Source organism: Gadus morhua, chromosome 16, assembly GCF_902167405.1.
Source record: "Gadus morhua chromosome 16, gadMor3.0, whole genome shotgun sequence".
NCBI lineage: Eukaryota > Metazoa > Chordata > Actinopteri > Gadiformes > Gadidae > Gadus > Gadus morhua.
The window spans coordinates 5,393,654-5,416,702 of NC_044063.1; the positions used below are offsets into that span (position 1 = coordinate 5,393,654).

Here is a 23,049-nt window from a genome sequence, read left to right on the forward strand (position 1 = left end):
AGCTCCCTGCTAGCTCCCTGCTAGCTCCCTGCCTGCTCCCTGCCTACAGCAGCTCCCTACTAGCTCCCTACTAGCCCCCTGCTAGCTCCCTGCCTGCTCCCTGCCTACAGCAGCTCCCTGCTAGCTCCCTGCTAGCTCCCTGCCTGCTCTCTGCCTACAGTAGCTCCCTACTAGCTCCCTACTAGCTCCCTGCTAGCTCCCTGCTAGCTCCCTGCCTGCTCCCTGCCTACAGCAGCTCCCTGCTAGCTCCCTGCTAGCTCCCTGCCTGCTCTCTGCCTACAGTAGCTCCCTACTAGCTTCCTGCCAGGTTTCTACATACAGCAAGACTGATTACCATGTTAATGAATGCTGGCGCGCTGTTATTAAGAGCTCTCAAGGGTGATGGAGTTGGGGGGGGTAGTGCTGATGGAGTTGAGTCTGTCTGAAATGGCATCACCTCACCTTCACCCCTTCACTTCCCGACCCTCAAGCACACCCCCGGAGCCCAAATGTGAATCAATGAGCCGTGCTTCTCTTTGAGATGCTGGCTAAGAGTAAACATGCGCTTTAAGGCAGGTAAGTGCTGGGTCATTTTTACCGATAATGAATTTACCTCAACCACAGCGCGTGTCTGAATCAGCTAAGAACCCTTTGCAGCTGGCTGCCAGTAGAAAGCAACTTTGAAACTCTTGAGAACCAATCACCATTTTGTTATCTTGTTATGTGGCGCTTTTATCCATGGTTGATAAGAGTGTACCTAGATAGAGGACATTAAGGAGCAGGTCCTTGACTTCTTCTTAATACGGGGGATGAAGTCAGGGGGATCTTGTTTTAGAACAGTGTTTACAACCTGTCACTCACCAGCTTCCGCAAGAGACCCAAGAATCACTTGTTCAGAGTTCATGTTTGTGCGTCTTGCCACTTAATGTACACACTTATTGTATGTTGTACGTCCTGGCAATTAAGATGATTACTAATCAGTGTGAAGCATCTTATCCTAGCTATCTTTGTTGTTTAGCAGAGAATGGGTTAACCTTGCCATTTTTGTTGTGCTTGGCACTTGCTTCTAGGAACATCCTTACTTTACTGTTGTTTCTCTTCCCTCTGACAAATGTACTTTTTTGCAATAATAAAAAGAATAGATCATTTTTATTACTCGCTTTGGATAAAAGCATCTGCTAAATGCCCCAAATGTCAATGTAAGGCCCTGGTCACGTGATCAGCTACTCTAACAGTGCAGCTATGGTGTGCCCCTTTTCTCCTCACATGCTTTGATTTGCGATACTGATTGGCTTTCAGCATTGTCACTCACAGAAATGTTTAGGTAGTGCCGTCACGACACGGGTGAATCAGGTTTATTCTTACATTTACAAACCAAGGGCATATTCAGTCCACTGGTATGTCCTTTTCTCATTTGCACATCCAATGATATGTTTATGCTGTTCCTGGCGTGATGCCCGTGATTGGTTATGGCTGCATGTCAGTCAAGATTGCGGCCTGACAAGAAGGCGGTTCTGGACACAGTTAATCAATGCAGTGTCCCAGACTCTCAATATGGATAGGTTGGCTCGAGGATAGGATGCTGTTTACAAAACAACATTGCGTCCTCAGTCCCGCGCCGGTCACACTACAGTATGCTTGCCACGGTGTTCCCCGCGTTGTGATCATCGGACTGACGCGTTGGTTTGGAGACCGCACAAGGAACATGCGCCGTGCTAATCCTCCTGATGGAGCATGGCACGCAGACGCTCTTGCCACCAACCAGGGTCGAGTCTGACTTTTAATGCTTTCCTTTATAGCTGAAGTTTCCACAGCGTAGGAGGGTAATCAACTGTGTAGCTGTCATAAGAGAAGGCAGCCATCCTCTCTCTCTCTCTCTCTCTCTCTCTCTCTCTCTCTCTCTCTCTCTCTCTCTCTCTCTCTCTCTCTCTCTCTCTCTCTCTCTCTCCCACTCCCACTCGTCCCCTTTTTTCTGTCTAGCCCCCCCCTTGCTATTTCACTTTTTTCCTCACATTCTCTTTATCTGCCTCTCCCACTCCCTCCCTTTTCATGTCTAACTGTCTCACTGTCTGCCGTTCTCTTTCTAGTCCTTCTTTCTAATTCTATCTCTTTACGTCTCCCACTCTTTCTCGCTCTGCTCTCTCTCTCTCTCTCTCTCTCTCTCTCTCTCTCTCTCTCTCTCTCTCGACTTCTATTATCCCTCCCTCCCTCCCTCCCCCACTCTCTTCCTCTCTGTCGTTCTAATTAGCCCTAGCACGCGTCATTGCGGCGCTGGTTAAGCTAGCAGCCGTCATCTATTGTCTACCGCCTCCTCATCATGCAACATCATGTTTCTGATTAGGAGCCACGTCTGCTTCCTGTGCAGACGTTCGCTCATGGAGGTTCAGGGTGGAGAGTCGGGACGCCCTAGTAGTTTTGAGGGTGTTTGCCTCTTTAACTGAATGGTTCTGGGTTCGGAGCCCAAATGTCTGCAGTGTAACATCCAGGCGTCCTCGAGCAAGACACTTTCACTTTAGGTCACGTGTGTGTGTGTGTGTGTGTGTGTGTGTGCGTGTGCGTGTGCGTGTGTGTGTCTTACCTAGAGTATTTTGTTGTCCCTTCAGGACAGTGCCGCCGTGTCATGTTGCAATGATTATGTTATATTTATCAATTATTCTCTACCAAGCGATGATTGATGAGTCTAGACAGGCTTGTACTGTTGACCGCGGCTCCTATGGAAATGTGGTTTTTGAAGATTACAGTTAAGCGGTTGCCAGCTGTTGAATATAGGGACAACAACAAATATGACATAAAAACAAATGTTGAATCGCAACATTTGCTAATTTGAAAAAAATAAGCACCAAATATTCACTTTAATTAGTTTGTTAAAGACACAAATAAAAGTGTCTATGAGATTTTTAGCATGTTGGTTCCTTTTTGCTCCTCTGTGCCACTTTTATTTTTAAAAGGCTTTTAGTTTTTTTCACCAGTGGAATCGACATGGTTGGTTGGTCAGTTGGTTTCGAACGCGCTTTATAGAAACATATTTTCTGCTTCCTCTCAAGTATATTCTGTATATTCCATACAATCTGTATAAAATATGTCTATACAAAACGAATCCTAACAATAATGGCGTTATTTGCATCAATTCATTCATTCAGTATGCAATGAAATGAGTTTGCTTGGGTCAGCAGAATGTATCAACACAAACATTTTGGGAAGAAAAGGTTCTGATTGGATGGATACTGCTGACCAAAGCAGCTGGACAGCTGTGTGTCTTGTTCACAGATAATTTTGGACCACAGTGGTAAATGATCTTTCTGCATTTCAACACTTTTCTCGTCTAGCTTATAGTAACTGGCATTGCCGCTTGTGATAATTTCACTGAAGATGCGCACTCAAACACTGTGTGTGTGTGATCCCGGTCTTAATTACAGACAAGTTGTTGTGTTGTTCATTGCAACTGATCTAATTGTATTGAATGAGTAGATACTTGAGTATCCTCTTATTGTTGGAGGAGGTGGGGCCCTTACTGGCCCTGGGACCTGGTGTGCACTTACCCCCCCCCCCCCCCCCACCCGTCATCTCATTTCATGTAAGCCCCCTTCTTCTCTCAGAGAAGAGAGAGGCCATAGCTGTGCCAGGGTCTTGACTCTGAACTAATGCGTGAATAAACATTAATAAGGAGTGGATCTGTCCCAAAGACGAGACTCTTTATGTTCCCGCGTTTGGGTGTCATGGATAACTCCTCACAATTTCCCCCAATTCTTCAGGTGATGACTTTGCAGTTTGCGTCCCCCCGTTATGAAGAGAAGGGGTTCATTCTTATGGCATTGTGATATTCGGATGAAATGCATCGCCAACAAGCATTTAGTATACCTGATACTAAAAACTAAACCTATCTGGCCTATTGTTTTTCATTACAAAAAAATACACATCTATTAGATTACCTCTATAAAACACTTTAGTTCTGTTCCGGTCACTTTAAGTTTGATTATTCCGCGAGTATGCTAATTTGTTCCCAACGTTAGCGTCACTGGAGGATACAAGTCACAAATGGGACTAACCTAAAAAAAGTACTGTGTACGGCTCATTTGAGTGCCTTTTGGAGTACACAACATTTAAATTACAATTCTTTGCAAACTACTGCTTGCATTTCGGGCAAAGCTAGGTCAACTCTTGAATAAGGACGTAATTCTAATTACCAGTCGTTGGCTAACTTCAGGACTTCCATTCACTGGCAAGTTCAACTGAGAAGACCTTAACAGAGACCTCCAGATGGGGAAGCCTTCTGGCAACAGGAAAATATATTCTGAATAAGCACTACGGGCTGACTGTATCTCTATTCATTGGGTGTTTGCATAGCAGAGTAAATTAAGCCCACATCAGTACAACCCGAGTTACCATTTATCAACACTCAACCATTAATGCTTTCCTTTAAAAGGATATTATACTATCATCCTTTACCATCACTAATATGATAGGGGCCTAGGATGGAATTATTATTATTTATTATAAGTTAACATTAAAATTGTGGTGGCCAAGGAGGAAACTTAGATTATGCCATCACAATTTAGCAGCCTTATTAGTATTGCAGCGAACGACTATCATTTAACGCCATTATCAACGTTGTAATTACCCAGGCAGTGTTTAAAACTGATGTAGATGAGGCTTACTTCCATTCATGGTCCTTATTTTCAAAACCCTGCAATTTCTTGCGTGTAGGACTTCATTTTAGTTTGAGGGGAATAGCAAAGCTAGTTAAGTCTTTAGTAGTTCCCCCTTGAAGCGGGTACAGGGTTGAGAACCACCGCCCGGGCCTGTGGGCTCACACAGGGCTTGAGTCCCTTCTGCAGACTCAGTCCTCCTCTGCTGCGTTGCAGGAAATGAGTTTGGCCACCCAGAGTGGCTGGACTTCCCCCGGGAAGGCAACAACCAGAGCTACCACTACGCCCGGCGCCAGTTCGACCTGCTGGAGGCTGCCAAACACCTGCGCTACGTCCAGCTCTACGCCTTCGACCGCCACATGAACCTCACCGAGGACGCGTACGGCTGGCTGGCTGCGCCGCCGGTAAGGACTGGGATACTCACTCACACACGCTCACACACACACGCTCACACATGCACACATATACAGTCCATGCACATTCATGCACGCATCCACCCGCCTGGACCTTGAGTTGTAGCTGGAACTGAGGCTTTTCGAAGCAGTGGACCGTCCTGACCATTCAGGAAAAAACGCACTCTGGAATAAGTATGTGTCAAAGTATGATGTGTGTCTGAGAATATCTCAGACAGATTTGCAGTTTGAGGTAGATTCCTCACCCTGGGTCCGACAGTGGTTCCAGACGAATCTCCCTTTTCTTCTGTTCCCTCCTCTCCCTCTCGCTTCTTCTTATCTTCTTCTTCGCTCCTCCTCCTCCTCATCCTCCCCCCTTCTCCTCCATCATCTTCTGCTCTCTCCTCTCATTTGGCTCCATTTTCAACTCCCCCCTCCTCCTCCTCCTCCTCCTCCTCCTCCTCCTCCTCTTCTTCCGCCTCCTCACTCTTCTCCAATCAGAACTAGTCTCTCCTCAGAGCGCTGCAGATGAACGATGTCAACGCACCGTTCGCTCTGCAGTCGTCTTGTTTCTCCGGTGGCTGTCAAGGTGAAAACTAATGGATTTAGCTTTCCCTGTCACTGCGCCTCTCTCCTCCTCTCTCCCCCCCTCCACTCAGGGGAGGAGGATGGGGTGGGGCTGGGCTGGGGTGGGGTGGGGTGGGGGGGGGGGGGGGGGGGGGGGTGATGCGATGCAGCTCGCTGGTGATCCCTCTCCCGGGGTTGGGGGCGACTGAAGCGGCGGGCTAATGCTAATTAAAAAGCGTGTTGCTCGTGTGGCGAGGATTGCGACGTGAGCCGCTGTAATTGATAACTTCATCACTGCTCCAGTCGTTTAAGGGCTTCATCAAAGCCCACGTCAGACGACACCCCGTTAACCTCAACCCGTCGGAAAATCCAAGTTTCTCTGTTTATCGGCCGTCTGTACATCATACATCTTTGTATCGGTGTACTGTGTACCAGTACTTCCGTGGACTGTCTCTCTCTCTCTGGCTCGCCCCGGAAGAGAGACGAGCCCGACTATTCCCCCGTCTCTCTCTGTATTTCAGGATGTTTCAGAATGTTCTAACGATGCCGCTTTGAAACGGCCAGACTCGGATGTGGTGCAGAGTGAAGCACCGACTCTGCCGAGCTAACGGTGTTTAGTCAGGAAAGTTCTTGGTATGATTTGGTTCAATAATACTTCAACGGGTAGGAGGGTCTGAGGGCGTCTTTACGGAGATAACACAGCAGGTCAGGGACCGATAGCAGTGGGTGAGGAGAGAGAGAGGTAGAGGTAGAGGTAGAGCGAGCGTTTGCTGGTGTACCTTGAGGAGTTAAGGTTCTCTTAAAAAAAAAAAAAAAAAAGTGCTACGTTAGCATACCACTTTGAAGATGTGGGCTGCAGGGCTATGTCTGTCTTCAAAGACCAGTGATTTGGACGCTTAGACCCGCCAGCGCAGTGCTAGTGACACTGGAGGGAGGAAGGGAGGGAGGGAGGTAGGGAGGTAGGGAGGAGGGGGACCCGCTGTGATGTTAGCGATGCTTCACAAGCTAACTCTTTGTGAAGTCCGGTGAGCACACCGTCGCTCCTCCCCCTCCCCCCCCCCCAATAGGAACTGGTTCTCCGCGTTCGCTGGCTTTCTACGGGGTCACAACCCAATGAGCAGGAACATGCAGAGTGTGCTGAGGGTGCCTGATCACCACAGCACACAAAGAGAAAAAAAGTCCTCAAGATGAACCCATGCACAAACTTATTTACACATGTTTGCCCCTTGATGTCCAAAGTTCCCCTTTGGCCGGGGTGTTTTAATGTGAGTCGTTTTTTAGTTGTTTTAATCAAGGCCTGCCCATGGCCCTTATCAAGAATTATATCAAACAATTATTAATAATTTAGCTGCCTGACGTCGGCGAGTTGACATGATGACCTCCGCCGCCCTATGGGAGACGCAGCGCCGACCATGGGCGCCGCAGACAGACACTCTGTGACCTTTAGGCGGTTTCGGCTCATTTGTGTTTGATTATGAGCATTAGATTTATGGTAGTAGTAAGACGCCGGCTCCACGCCCCCCCTGAGTCTCTTAGAAGGCTGGGCTCTTCAAACCGTTCCGCACTAACAGTCAGTCCGTCAGTCCGTCAGTCCTTCTCCCTGCGGCACCACCTCTCCTTCACTGAGATGACCTCCAACAGGACTGTGTCCAGCCGGAGTCGCCATGCTAAATAAGGTTTTACTTATGCCCAACGTCCTCCACTGCGGCTGCAGCTCCCCCCGAGGGGAGACACTGCTGGGTCCCTCTTCTGAGCCCCCTGCCCTCTACGTATGTAAAGGTCTCCGCACGGCCCAGTGTTATTGATGTCGGGGCGGACCAAAGCGTTATATCGGCCAAAGCACGGGAGGTGTTCTTATTCTAGGAGCAAAGTGAACCCCACTGTGCACTTCATCTCAAGTGTCGTTATTAATTTAACACATTTCCTGTCTGGGAATTTGATCTTTTCTTAAATAATTTACAGGGAGGATTTCGGAAGCTACCAATACAATTTGATTCAATAAATCAGACACATACACAATCACACTTGCACTATGTATACGACCATTAATGACTAAAAAGGAAGTAAATTACTACTATTTTTATATCCATCCATAAATCAAATGAAATAGGTCAAGAACTAATTCAATGAATGTGGATTTGAATATTTATGAAATACTTACACTGCTTTATAAACTGTCACCGTATAAAATAAACACATTCAGCAGGTCATTCTTTGATGGGATTAGTTTAATAGAGGTCACCCGGTTTCATGTTTCTGTCACGCTGTGACGGCGAAATCTGAACTCATGAAGGATAATGTAGTCAACGCTTTGGCGATTGAAGTTTTGTGCATAAATTTAAATTGTATCTATATAAAACAGTGGGCGGGGGAGACATTGATTAACACAGAGGGAGAGAGAGGGGTACGTGGCTCTAGGTCCTTGTTTGGGGGCTCAATAAGACTTGAGGTAGTCAGGAAGTCAGGACACCTCAAACACCCTTTCACCTGGCCAATCAGAACACGTCTTATCTCCCAGTCCAGCCGTATGAATATTCACCCCTGAATAGGCCCGGGGTGCGACGACTAAAAATAGAGAAGAGGAAGGGTGGGTGACAGAGGGGGTGACATGATGAGCCCCCGCTAATGACATGGTACCACTGCTCTCCGGCTTACTGCCCTCTCTCTCTCTCTGTCTCTCTCTGTCTCTCTCTGTCTCACTCTCTCTCTCTGTCTCTCTCTCTCGCTCTTTCTCTCTCTCTCTCTCACTCTCACTCTCACTCTCACTCTCACTCTCTCTCACTCTTTCTCTCACCCTCTCCCCTGCTCTTTCTCTCACTCTCTCTCTGTCTCACTCTCTCTCGCTCTTTCTCTCACTCTCTCTCTCTGTCTCACTCTCTCGCTCTTTCTCTCACTCTCTCTCTCTCTCTGTCTCACTCTCTCTTGCTCTCTCTCTCTCTCTCTCTCTCTCTCTCTCTCTCTCTCTCTTTCTTTCTCTCTCTCTCTCTCTCTCTCTCTCTCTCTCTCTCTCTCTCTCTCTCTCTCTCTCTCTCTCTCTCTCTCTCTCTCTCTCTCTCTCTCTCTCTCTCTCTCTCTCTCTCTCTCTCTCTTTCCCTCTCTCTCTCTTTGCCTCACTCTGTCTCTTCATGACACTCACCCTCACGTTCTCACGCTCTCCCCCTCTCCCATGCTCTATCCTTACCTCTCCCAACCGCACACCCCTATCAGTTGCTCTCAGACTTACTCTCGTCTCAATCTCCCTCTGTTTCTCAAAACCTCCTCCCTTCTTCTCCCTTAACCTCTCCTCCTTTCTCCGTCGCACTTTTCTGTCTAGACCTCTCTCACACTTTCTCCCTCATTTTCTCTCCCATGCCTCTCTCCCCCTCTACCCATCTCTCTTTCTCTCTTCTCTCACTCCTTATATCTCTCTTCTTCCCCCTCTCTCCTCTTTCCCTCTTTCCCTAGCTCTCTCTTCACCCCTTTCTCTCCCTATCTCTCTTCTTTCCCTCATACCCTAACTCTCTCTTCATCCATCTCTCTCTCTCCTATTTCCCTCATTCCCTATCTCTCTCTTCATCCCTCTCTCTCTCATCTGTTCCTCTCTTCCCATCTCCCCCCCCGTCTCTCTCTCATCCTGTGCAGCTGTGTGTATCAGACAGTGCATCTGGCCGTTCCCACACCACCTGTCCAGCCAGCACCACCTCAGCCCGCCACCCACGCCCCCACCCCCAACGTTGCACGTCTCTCTTTATTTCCAGTCCATTTGGACACATCAGGCCTCTCTAATGTATTGTAATTTAACCACATTAATATACAATTAGGCCCGGGATGATTATTCATGAGGAACACGCTTAAGAGACTGGTTTCCTTTCTCTGATTTGCCGCCCGCAGGCGTACGTGAGCACCAAGCATGAAGAGGATAAGGTCATCGTGTTCGAGAGGGCGAAGGTGGTGTTCATCTTCAACTTCCACCCCACCAGAAGTTACCAGGACTACACCGTCGCAGTCGAGGTGTCCGGGAAGTATCCTGTTTTTCTTTCTTCTCATTGGTTGGTTTTTGATCCCTTGTGTTTCCATTGGTCGGTTTTAGAATTATTTGGTATTTCATTGGTCGGTTGAGAATTTCACTCGTCTTTGTTTTAGATGCCATTCATTATTCACTGGGGGGTTGGAATTTTTTCCATCTTTAATTGGTCGTTTTTTTTTTAACACAATCACCATCATCATCACCAGTCAATTCTGCCAAATTCTAACTTCCACCACTGATCACAGGCCACATATTACTGCTCGAATAGCACAATAACAAACTCCCCAGGTCCACTGTCACGGGGTTATTCAAGTGAATCATTCAGAGTGAGAAAATGTGCTGAAGAGTTCAGCTTGACATTGATTAGGTGAAGAATATCACCAAATCACTGCAGCTCTAAGGCATCAACATGGTCTCCATCTCCTTGCCTAGAATATTTTTTGCTCCTAAATGAAAGCCTCTGTAAGGCTGAGGAGTTAAAACGATGGCACACACTTTATTAGAGGAGGTAGAATGCGCAGCAGCTATTTTAGCTTGTGTGCGTCGGCGTTCAAAAGACGAATGTAACTTCTGATCTGAGAAAATTCTGGCTGTTGTTTGTGTGTCCTGTCCACGTGGACAATAGATTATGCTTTACGTAACGTTTATTTATGCGGTAGGAATAGCAAAGGTAAAGTGAACAGAAATCCGTATTTAAGTAAATTGGGGGGGGGGGGGGGGGGAGGGAGTTAAAAAAGTCATGATCGAGATTCTCCTTCAGAGTATGAGTCCCCCTTTTGTGCTGTCCTGGGGGCAGTCGATGAGCCGGACTGTTTCTCTTTGCTATGCAAATGACCCTTGGCCGTCAATGATTCGGAGGGCCGGCCCGTCGTGTATGTGCTGTTTACAGAGCTGTGTCGGGGTTGTTAGAGACAATAACAAGGACAGAGGCCAGTGATTCAAACCACGTTTCTTTTTTAGTTGGATGCCACGGTGTGTTACGCAACGGTGCGCAGAGGAAGTGAGTGGGCGCCGCGGCGATGGGCGCCGCGGCGATGGACTCAGCGGTTTAATGACCTGGGATGGGGAGGGCAGACGACGGGAGGATGAAAGATTGGATGTGGCGTGAAGGGCATCTGCTCTGCTCTGCTCCGCGGGTTCGGAGGTCAATCGAGGCTCTCTCTCCAATAACTGAGGGGGGAGAGGGAGAGGGAGGGATGGATAGAGGGAGGGAGGGAGAGGGAGAGAGAGAGAGTGAGAGAGAGAGAGAGAGAGAGAGAGAGAGAGAGGGAGAGGGAGAGGGAGAGAGAGAGAGAGAGAGAGAGAGAGAGAGAGGGAGAGGGAGAGAGAGAGAGAGAGACGGCTCTCTCCGTGTGCAGTAGTTTGGGACGTTGGCTCGTAACTACCCTCAACAGCAAATTATTTTTGCCAAGGAAAACTCATCGGTACACACTTCGGAACATGCAGATTGTCACCCTTGTTAGCGTATAATGTGTTTTCACCACGGCTGGTTGGTTATTGCGTGGCTATTATACAAGAGAGTGGATTTACGTATTCTTTAAATAGCCAAAGAATGGCATTCATAACTATACTGGTAGTTTGGTGCCTGTAATAGAGCGGGGAATAACTTATCATGTCTGATTGCCTGGATGCATGAATAATTAGCTTATTATGAACAGATATTCAGTCTTTTTAACTAGTGCAGTCATTGTGAGCACTTTTTGATGCGTACTAATTGCAGGTTGTCATTTCTCTGCTGCTGCCTGCCCCCGGGTAGCCAAAGCGCAAACTGGTACGTTGATGACGGCTATGCTGCTTAACGGCTGTGTTGATAACGACCTCTCTGCTAAAGGTTGCATTCCAACTCCTGCCTCCGATAGCTGTTGTGGATTCGTCTCGGGGTTCTCTTTGGCGTGTGTTTCTGCATTTCAGGTTCCGTTTCGGTGACTCTCGAGGCTCGCCCGCCAAAAACGCTCCCCGAAAGTCACACACACTTCATGACATCTGGTGATCTCGACGGCGTGAAGGTGACCATATGTTTGCACATAACGCTTATGAACAGACCTCTCGACTCTCGTCCGTCATAAATGAAGCGCGGATACGGATGATGGCTTCGGCCTCTGTGGGCTGCCCGGGCGACCCAGGGGCCTGGGGCGTCTCTGCGGGGGCTCTTCAACGCAGAGGTATAACTAAGCATCAATGGCAGCTAGCGTCCACAGTGCTGTCAGCCTTCCGCGGCTAATTGTGCCGTCGCTAACAACATACAAGAGTCTCGTCCTCGAGGCGTTTTAATTTCCCTTCGATGGCCGCGCAGTGCCTTTGCCTGCTGCATTCTTTTGATGTTTGAGAAGTGGTCTCAGATAGTGTGTGAGTGTGTGTGTGTGTGTGTACGTGCACACTGGTTCATGTGTGCACGGGTCAAAACGGAGAGCAAGAAACTGGTGTCGGTATGTGTGAGTGTGCGCATTTATACATAGCGATGTGTGTGTTCTTATTTTGTGTGTGTGTGTGTGTGTGTGTTAGTGTGTGTGTGTGTGTGTGTGTGTGTGTGTGTGTGTGTGTGTGTGTGTTCTTATTTTGTGTGTGTGTGTGTGTGCGCGATGTGTGTGCGATGTGTGTGTGTTCTTATTTTGTGTGTGTGTGTGTGTGTGTGTGTGTGTGTGTGTGTGTGTGTGTGTGTGTGTGTGTGTGTGTGTGTGTGTGCGATGTGTGTGTGTGTGTGTGTGTGTGTGACACACGTTCCAATTAGGAGGGAAGACAGATGAAAGTGGCACTAGGAGCTGGCGCTGGTAAACAAGATGAGCTCAAAGAGTCCAAAAGTGCTTTTTCATTAAACATTCTCACAGACACACACACTGCTACCTCCACACACGCATGTCCCGAACACCACAGGCCTCTAACACACCTGAACCCGGTCACACCTGCACTGTCTCTGCTCTCTCATGAGAGAGAGAGAGAGAGAGAGAGAGAGAGAGCGCATGTCAACACCGTTCCTATTCTACCTCAATGCTAAACACATGCAAGAGGGTATTGTATACCACTGTTCAACGTAAAGCTTTTCTTACGGTGGATGGGACAGCTCAGTCAATCGGCTAGTAACACAGGTTTACTTAAAGGATTGGCAAAACAGCAAATTGGACAAATATTGTTTTTAAACTGCTGTAAATTCAGCACAAACATAACTATGTTATTTCTGGGAAATTACAACAGAGGACTCTAACGGTATTGTCAGTGCTGTTCAAATGGTAGCTTTCCGCAAAATAATCTGAAAGGCGTGTCTTCTGTGCACACAGAAACTGCTAACTTTACCAGAAAATGTAATCTTAAACGCGGGCTAAAGTCTTGGTGTATCGACGATAAAGAGTTATGAGCCCGAAATCTGGGGCATACTTTAAATGGTTATGAATACAGTGTATCATCAGTCTGGATTTTACAAGAAAAACACACACGTACATGATTGCCTTTATGTTCACCCATTTCTTTCGATTTCATTTAATTTCATTATGACTTTGTTTAAACTCTGACTTAACTTTTTTGTGCTTTTGTGCTTTTCTTGAAACAAGAGACAGCCTCAAGCCCCCCTCCCTGCCCGACCATAAAAACAAAAGATTTTTCGGACCATTAAAATTCAGCGGAAGTCAGCTTATTTCTTCCTCCCGACAGACACTCCAACCATCACTATTTCCTGCTCCTTCTTTATTCTCCTCGGGTCTCAGCGGACATGTTCTTAAGGCGGTGGGCTTTATCTGCTGCTCGGAGCATTAGAAATCCCGGTCGGAGCCCGGCCCTCCCCCCTCCACCTCCATGAAAGGTGGAGCTGTCAGGGCAGAGGAGGGCTTTGATTCCCACGACTGCCGATCGGCACTGGAGAACTTGTCAGGCCATCATTCTCCCATTTCCTCCCTGAACGCTCTTTGAAATCACGCCACTTTGTGGAGCAGTCCGAATTAACTAACTAGGCAAGGAGTGAGCAGGGGTGGTGGGAGGGGGGGGGAGAGATAGATAGACGGGGGAAGTAGGGAGCGAGAGGTAGATAAAGATGTAGAGAGAGAAGGGGAGAGAGGTAGGGAGAGATGGAGTGGTACAGAGAGGGGAAGTTGGAGTCATATAAAGAGGGAGGGGTAGAGAGGGCAGGAGGGAGGGGGAGAAGTAGAGAGGAATAAGGAGAAAGAGGGGTGGAGGACAACGTAAAATAAAGACGAGCGATGGGTAAAGAATAGCCATTCTCTGCCCTAGTCCCAGGACATACTTTGATTCACTCAACCCTGTAATGTTCATTACCTCCTTTTATGATACTATAGTCTTCATTTTCACCGTATTCACATGATAATGTATTGTTGAGATTATTTTTATTTAATGTTGATGATTGGGAGGGGGTGTGATAAATTATGTAATCAAGTTATTAAACTGAGAAGAGGACTTTCACCTCTACCTACAGTAGGAGCAATTTAGGACAACCTGTCTATTAATCCTTTGTGTATTTACAAGTATTTCCCCCCCAAGGTTACAAAGTACTCTCCAGCCAAACACAAAGCTAAGAATTACAAAAAGAAAAAAAGTCGAAAGTCAATGTTCTCGCACTTAATTGGCTGCCATTACGTCCGTACTGCAGGCTGAATAGAGATCTGCAGTAGGAAGTAAAGAAAGAGGCTTTATTGACCAAAGTGGATGCCCAAATCACAGCCCTAGCCGGCAGATTTGTTTGTTTTGCTTTACTTAAAGGCAACTTCTTCCTCTTCTTCGGGGAACTTTGAACTGCTGCTGCTCCCTCAAGACATGATTATCAATTTTCCAAACCAAGTCACAGGGGGTGAAATAACAGCCTGTGTGCTATAGATATACCGCAAAGTGAAAGGTAGTGTCAACTATTACACAGAATCCTGTCAACCAGTGTAGCTGTGGGGTTGGTTCTGATAAACAAGGATGACAAGACCAGAGTATTGTTCTCGTGGTTGCTGCAAAACTGTTGACTGAAAACCCACCGAAATGGCCCAGAATTATTTGGTGATGTTTGCGATATGAAGACAAATGAAACCGTATTTTTTTCCGAAATCAAATAATGAGACATCTTCTAAAGACGGAGGAATATACAGAGTGAAAAGAAAAGCAGTTTTCTAATCTCTGGAAACTTCCTCTGGGCACGGTCGAAAGGAAAGCAGTACAGTAGTAACGCATTTGTTGGGAATCCAATATTTCAATTAGCATTGATTCCCTCATTTTCAAAGCATGCACTACATCTGCTGAGACACATCTTTCGATCGTTTATCTTGCAATATCACACAGCTATACTTCACAACTAAATAACAACCACACGTATAGGCCTTTACCCCACACAAACAATACACACGCATACAGATACACACTCACATACTGTATGCGCGCACTCTTTTTGAGTTGCCGATCATGTATATATACTCACACAAGCACACACACACATAAACGCACACCTACACACACTCACGCACACGTACACATTTGCACACACACACATAGGTTCACACACTAAATCTCTAGAGAAGTGTATGTGTGTGTGTGTGTGTGTGTGTGTGTGTTTGTCATGTTGTTGTGGATGAGCATGAAGCCTGAGCTCATCTTGTCTGAAACGATGCCCAGAGCAGCACTTCTTAAGCAGGCAGGGGGAAGCGCAGGCTCCCCGGATCTGGGGGTATCTGTGGTGGTGGTGGTGGTGGTGGTGGTGGTGGTGGCGGAGGTGGTGGTGGTGGTGGTCGCGCTGCGTTCCGAGCTACTGGCACAGCCTATAGGGAGAGGAGGTGATCATTCAAGCAGCCAATTAGGGATGCTCTCCTCTGCTCGTTTGTGGCCTGGAGCCCCCGGGAGAGGATGGTGAATAATGCAATACACACACACACACGCACGTTCTCGTGCACACAATCACATACGCACACCCACGCACGCACGCACGCACGTTTGCACTGACACACATACACGCGTTTGTACATTCACAAACACCATGCGCGTGGAGGTGCAGATATTCTGCCACTCATTTTTGGAAAATAAATCGTGTCGTATGGTGGCGGTGGTAGGGGGGTATATAAATTGATTCCTACAGGGTACTGTAGGGATGCAGCAAGGCCCCTGGATGTGTAAATATTGATTTTACTGTATTTAATGTTGTGTATCTATGTATTGATGAATACAGCGCTGCTATGATGCTGACGCCCAACTTTTATTAATGTTCCGCACGTCTTGATGGATCCGGTGGAGGTCTTCACCTCCGATTCGGCGAGCCTTTGGAGATTTGTGTTTCATATTTTTAGCATTTTTTAAAAGCCTTTCTTGAAAGCAGATCTTCATCATATTTCTTTGGGAGGTAAGATATGCGGTTCAGTTCGATAAGGACATGTGAGGTAATTGGTAATATAAAAACATAAAATATAAAAATCGAAAAATGAAAAATCCTCTCCAAATGCTGTGGATCCACAGCCCGCAGGCTATTAAAGCCCGTTCTCAGCACCCTTGATGACATCACCAAATCCCTAAAGCAACTCTTTATCACCAAACTCTGATGCAAACTTTTTTCTTCTCTTTTGACTTCTAAGACAAACAACGCACTCAGAGTACCAGCACGCTCGCTCAGACTCATGGGAAATGTAGGCTTTTATTCTTGGAAACCGCCAGTGGTAGTTTTCTCCTAAAAAAAAACAACGGGAGCTTTCCGTCTCTGAGCTTCTTGTCTTGGGTGCAGCCGTGAGCTGTGGTTGTCTTTAGATCTCCATATGCTGGAGTCGCCCCCCGGCGGCTCGACGTTCCCGGGATCAAACGCTTAGGGATCGCCTGAATACATGGGAAACAAAGTCACTGTAACAGTAACAGGAATTTAAATATTCCACCATGTCACTGCAACAGACGTGCAGATTTGTGCGTCGTATATTTGTTTTGCTTAGTTTGGACGGCCTTTTGATGGAATCTTTATTAACGTCATGAATTGGAGAAATGAGACAGGCAGACGGCAGTAGAGCAGCAGTTGAATCACATTTATGCTTATGCAAATTTTGTTGGGCCAGCATCCGCTTTGTTAATTAAGGACCCTGCGTGTTTTCACTGTGCAGCGCTGTGAGGTGGATGAGTTGTGAAATAAACACAGAGATTTCATCGAGGCTGATGCCGGCAATGCTGCCAGGCTCTCTCTCAACCTCTCATCTCAGATCAAAATGATTGAATGGTCATCATCTAGGCTCCTCTAAGTCGTCGGATGTTATTATGGAGATGCTCCTTCACCACTGTGTCAGATATACCATCAAGCTGGACTCTGATGACGTTCAGTTCGGCGGACACGGAAGACTGGACCATCACACCGAGTTCTTCACCAAACCTCAGGACTTCAACGGGCGCTCCAACGTAATGCAGGTAAAGGGTGTTCTTTTATACCAATTTCTCATTTGATGTTGTTGTATAGAAGCATGGATGTTTGTGGGTTTGAGTTTGCACTATGCTTATCATTTTGTTTCAAAACCATTAGGTAAGGGGTCAACTCTACAGTCTTAAAGGGTTGAACTGTACAGTCTCAAAGAGTTGCATTCAAAGTTTCCAAAGGGTTACACTCAAAAACACTGAAGGTCAAAACTTGAGAGTTTCAACGCATTTAAACTTTAAAGTCTCGAAAGTTTTAAACTGTACACTAGTTTAAAAAAAAAAAGGCTGGACATCTTTAAAGGGTTAAACTCGCCAGCCACTACTTGAAAATCCAGCAGGCTTTAACCCTACACTGTGAAATGTTTCAACTCTTCAGTCTCAAATGTTTCATCTCTACATTCTCAAATGTTTATGTTTCAAAGGGGTAAACAGTTGAGCACAGCCCATGTTGAGTTGAGATTTGAAAGTAATCCCCTGCACTAAACCTACAAACAGACTAGGAATGAACCTCCCAAAGCACCGCGGAGTACGGAAGAACCTTGAGAAGACGTGTTCGGTATATAGTGGCTACTCTGTTTTGAACCTACCTGTGGGATCCTGGAGCAAGAACAAGAACCCCATCATACTCTAGTCCTGTATGACCTCTACCTGAATTCACTGTAGGCTATAAGGGTCTCCCAAATGAATAAATAGTAAATGGTAGCAATAATAAGAAATGATGACCGTGAACAAGGTGAGGTTAGGTCACTGCCTTCTGTTAGAGGTTTTTTGTTTGAGCCAATGCCGTGAGTGAGGGGAAGCAGAGGTAGCATCAAAGAGGCCTAGTGCAAAAGGTAGACGATGAAGCGCTACACCAGGGGGGCTCCGGTCCAAATGCTAGCGCAGGGCTAGCTCCGGTATCAGTACCTCGGGTGTACAGCGTTTGCTCTGCCCGTACTTCCCAACGAATGGTTGCCAGTCAACGCCAAGAACCAGTGTTGTGTTGGCACAAAGCCACTATCCCACCCCCTGGAGTGGGATAGTGGACAGTGAACGGAGCTAACGCACCGTACGCTGTTCATCCTCATTAATACAGCATAGCTTTTAATACTGTCTCAAGCTAGCGATCAAACACCCCTGCTCCGTGGGCTCGAGGGACAGAACAACCCATTGATTGTGTTCCTCGCCATGCATTGTGAGCCTGTTTGTGAATATAATATTGACTATCTGCATTTACACCACTCGCGCCGGCTCTTATCTCAGAGTCAGCGAGGCTTTTTCTTCATCTTTTCCCGGCGAGGCCGCTGAATGCGTGGCGTGTTTCGGCGTTCTCCCGCAAACAGTGTGCATAATTCATGCCGCGCAAAACTTACCTCTTCATGTGTATGCCTCTTAAAATTTGCATGGCTTCCCGCTGAGAACGCGCAATATCTGTGAGAGTTTGTGACTATCGGGTTTCCATCATGGAGATAGCTCGGGGCCAATAGCACGAAGTGGTTCGGTCCATGAAATAGAGGAACGAACACTGATCTGCATTTTAAGCAGAACAGCTCCGGGACATTCCTTATGTTTCCCCCCCACTTGCTTTTTATGTATCGTGATGTCATTTTTTTCATGAAAACGCCGAGGGGCAGAAGGATGTTTACAAACAAGGTCAGGGATAACCCCGGTGATGGATCGACACGGGCCGCGTCTCCGTGGAAACTCGCTCAGCGCACGTGTTAGATCTTATGTTAATGAATCCAATTAATCCAAAGAGGAGCGGCGGCGGTGGCGGTGGTGGTGGTGGTGGTGGCGGCGGCAGCGGCGGCGGGCGTGCAGAGTGCTGGGTGGAGGTGGCAGTCTCTCTACTTTACACCGCCAAGCGCTTCCCTGCCTGGCAATGGATGTGTCGGGGGGGGGGGGAACGTGAGTCAGAGCCTAGACGACACAAAGGCTTAATGAGCTATTTGTTTTGCTGAACCTTGGGTGACCCGTTCTCCGGATCAATCGGTGGAACGTCGCGGTTGATGAAAACAGCGGCACCGGTCTGGGTTGTGAGCGTGTGGGAGTTGGTCCCTTTTTTTTTTTAATGTGTCAAACAAGTTCACTTTGCAATTCTGCCACCACGGCGCTAGTTTATCCAGCCTTTACACCAGCAACCCCTCCCCCGGCCGCGTCAGACTGGCCCCCTCGCAGCCACTCAGTAAATCAGCCCCGTTTTGGCTCAGATTTCGTCATAAAAGAGCGAGAGGGGGAACGTGGGGATGGTGGTGGGGTTGAAATTCCACATTCCCTTGTATCTCAATTTCACTCTTCTTACTAATTCAAACAGCACAGCATCACCCCCAGCCCCCCTCCCTCCCCCCCCCCCCCCGTTCCCTGAAGGCCAAAATGTGAAGTTTAGTTAACGAGTCATCTGCTAATGCGGGCACCATCAGGGAATCCTGGGAAATTAAAAGCGAGGGATGGAGCTGACGGAAGCATATACAGACTGACAGTACGTCCAAGTAGAGGGAGCACAGTGCACCATGTGGCGTCCTCCTGGGTAGAAACGAGCAGAGAGAGCCCACGTTACGCAGTGGAAATGGTGCCACAAGTCTGGACAATGGAGAATTTTCACACATTTAATAAAGTTCGACTTTTGACGAGGGCATAGTGCGACGCACATGGCCGTCAATCCATTCAAACTTTATTCACAAAGCGCTTTTCATGTGCCATATTTAACGTAGTACAAAGAGCATAACAAGGGACACGACACGACAAGTTATGAAAACATATCATTTGTACACACTGGGTTGGATCCCAAGTGACCTCGACACTGAATTCAATGGGAGTCCTTTCAAAACATGAGGTGATTTAGCGTCTGCTAAATAAGTCAATATAACTCCATGGGCAGGAGGAGGACACGATCTTAAGTCTTCTAGTTGTAAACACGACAGCTCATATATCTCAGATTACACCGCCAAGTTTCTAACCGCCCTCTATGCCTACCTGAAATTGATAAAACGACTTTGTCTTCATCTCATTTCAACTTTTATTTTTTCCCTCATTGTTTTTATTCGCTCCTATTTCCGACCCACCAGGCACCTATTTTAATCCTTCTTGCATGTTTTCCTTCCCGAGTCTTAACATTTCCCCACTGAGCTTCTGGAGCGATTTTCCCCTCGCCGTGGCAGCGTTTTGTTAAGGGCCCGGGGTAAGGTGGTGCTGTCTACTGCCGGCCCCTGCGAAGCCCCGGAGACTGTTAACCGTGGTAGCGGAACTATACGAATAAAGTTTGTTGACCAGATGAGGCAGACGGAGGACGCCGCGGGACGCATCGCTCGGCCCGTGATTCATTTAACAACTGTTGCTTTTAAAAGTCACTGTTTGGACCATGACACCACCTCTCCCCTTCCCCCGCCACTTTTTAATGAGTGCTGCTGCTCCCTCGTTATTCAGGAACATAAAACTTTATTATGGTCTAATAATTCTCTGAATGGGAGGGCTCTGATTGGACCTTTGGCTGCACCTGGTCATATAAAGGCCCTCCAGAATTTGTGGCGGAGGACACCCGCTAAATCACTTCAGCTCCCCGATTGCTGGATTATATTTGGGTAAACAGAGGTTGGATTAAAGTACAAGAGCTCATCGAAGTCATTCGTTTTTCTGCTTAGTGCTAAGGCCTCTGACGTGCTACGTATTCCAAGTACTTTGACATGTCAAGTACTCTGATATTAAGAGTGCTTCGACATAGTCTGACATGCAATAGAGTCTGACATGCAAAAATGACATGGAAAATAATATAATAGTATACTGCCAGGCTATGGTACCCTCTCACATGCTAAGTATATTAATATTCTCAGCACGCAAACAAGATCAGCACTAATGCCAAATAATGAAAGTAATGATGATGCAACAATTAGTTTAGTCTTACATACACGAAACAGATTTAATCAACGAAGCATCTTAGTGTTTTAGTCTGTAAACCACCCATTGACATGGTAGAGGACAGTCAGACAGACAGACAGACAAATAAACAGGTAAATGGGCTACTTGATGAGGTATCCCAGGTGGGTAGTGTGCATTGATGATTTTTGTACCCTCAAAAAGCCAAGTCAATTGGATTTCAATGTCCCCTAATCAGTCACTGTCTCTAAGGGCTTCACAGGCCACATTGCATGCCCCCCCCCTCACCCTGGCTCCAAAGAAAAAACACCTTTAATTATTGAAGAGGAGACCTTCAGAAGCAAGGCAGAAATTAAAGCTTTATTACAATATCTGAGAGTGGCCTTCAGGATGGGCCCTGGTGCACCATGGCGACCAGAAGGCACGCTCTGCAACATGTTAAGACCGACCGATACCCGCCCGGCCGCAGACTTTACTTAAAATGCTCACGGAAAATGAAAAAATAATAAAAAGTAGGATTATATTTTTGTCAAACTTGGAGGGGTTTTGTTCACGCTTCGGTGAACCAGAGCTGCACTCCTCCTCCTCCTCCTCCTGGGCTTTGATTAGAAGAAACAGAAACTCGGATTTTGGGAAAAGTTTCTGTCAAGACTCTGTGGTTAGACTGGGTCAGAACACAAGACTGTTAATGGGCACTACTGAGAAGCCAAACGTAATACACGAAACGACTACATCAGAAAATGAGCAAAACGCTGTGGAAGTCTTAATTTACGGAGAAGCCAGTCAGTTACTAGAGCGGCATATTGGATGTTTGACCAGAAACCTCCAAATAACTCGCCATTCGAATCTGTAGGCCTGAAAACCTAGCCTCGTTGCAAGTGTCCTTCCAGTATTCTGATTGATAACCACACCCCTACCTTATCTTAATACCATACCGACTCCTTAATGACTTGTCTCAGTAAATAGTATAGCCTTTAAAGTTGGAGATAGAATCTATTTGCTTTGGGAATATTATTTTCGGATAAAAACCGAGAAAGAGCCCTAGTGATGAAGAAATGAAAGACCAGTCGGTGCTATCACTGTCTAACCCTTACCTGCTCCTTAATGCTGTGTCATTGTACTGTCTAACCCCTACTTGCTTCTTAATGACCTGGCTTTGTATTGACTGTCCATCCCCTAGCTGCTCCAGAATGACCTGTCTTTGTATTCACTGTCCATCCCCTATCTGCTCCCTAATGACCTGTCTTTATATTCACTGTCCAACCCCCACCTGCTCCTTAATGACCTGTCTTTGTATTCACTGTCTAACCCTCACCTGCTCCTTAATGACCTGTCTTTGTATTCACTGTCCATCCCCTATCTGCTCCCTAATGACCTGTCTTTGTATTCACTGTCTAACCCTCACCTGCTCCTTAATGACCTGTCTTTGTATTCACTGTCCATCCCCTATCTGCTCCCTAATGACCTGTCTTTGTATTCACTGTCTACCCCCTACCTCCTCCTTAATTACCTTTGTACCTGCTGTTGGTCACCTTTGTTAAACAATGTCTGGTACAAGATCAAATTATACTATGAATAATAAGTCGATCCTTTAGTGTTCAAGCGATTCACACAGCGTTTGTCGTGTGCCTTGTGGGGCGTCTCTGTGGCGTTGTGGTGGGCATCGTGGAGGCTGTGGTCGGGTGTTTTCATGGCCACAGCTGGTGATGCGGTGAGACTCTGTTGTGACTCTGTTGTGACTCTGTTGTGACTGGCCTCGAGTGTGCCACTAATGTACCAGACGCAACGGGTGATGAAAAGTCCCCATTTTCACGGGGTACACCGTTTTTGTTGGCCTGTCCCCGGCTGGCCTACCATGAGCCAGGCAAATCTTCAAGCTCATATTTTATTTGCTCTGGCATATGTGTCTGGCAGCCCTTCCAATCAGACAGATTTCCAGAAGCCCTGGCCAGGGTTGGACCAATCAAATATGTTGATCTAATATTGGTCGGGTCTGTAAAGAGTAGCGCTCTATGGGAGCACAGTTGAGGCATTTCCATAAACATCCAAGACAACATCGGTAAAAACATAAATATGTCCCAAAAAAAATAACATTGGATATTTAATGGTAATATGGACCACAAAACTGCGAATATCCCGTTTTTCCTTTCTGAAAACAAGTCACCTTAGACTAAAGAGATGCTAATTAGCAGGTCTGTCGGCGACGCTGTGGCTCACTGTTCCCAGATTGTTCCACATCTTCTTATTTGGAGGATTA

At 46.8% G+C, this 23,049-nt stretch overlaps 1 protein-coding gene across 1 annotated transcript in view; it reads left to right on the forward strand.

Moving 5' to 3' along the window:
• The window catches only part of gbe1b (glucan (1,4-alpha-), branching enzyme 1b), a 92,360-nt gene that overhangs the window by 64,921 nt on the left and 4,390 nt on the right, over positions 1–23,049 (forward strand). Inside the window, exons 13-15 of the mRNA XM_030337070.1 lie at positions 4,842–5,029; positions 9,455–9,585; positions 16,820–16,937. Of these exons, the coding sequence (XP_030192930.1) occupies positions 4,842–5,029; positions 9,455–9,585; positions 16,820–16,937 (437 nt within the window). The remainder of the gene's footprint in view (positions 1–4,841; positions 5,030–9,454; positions 9,586–16,819; positions 16,938–23,049) is intronic.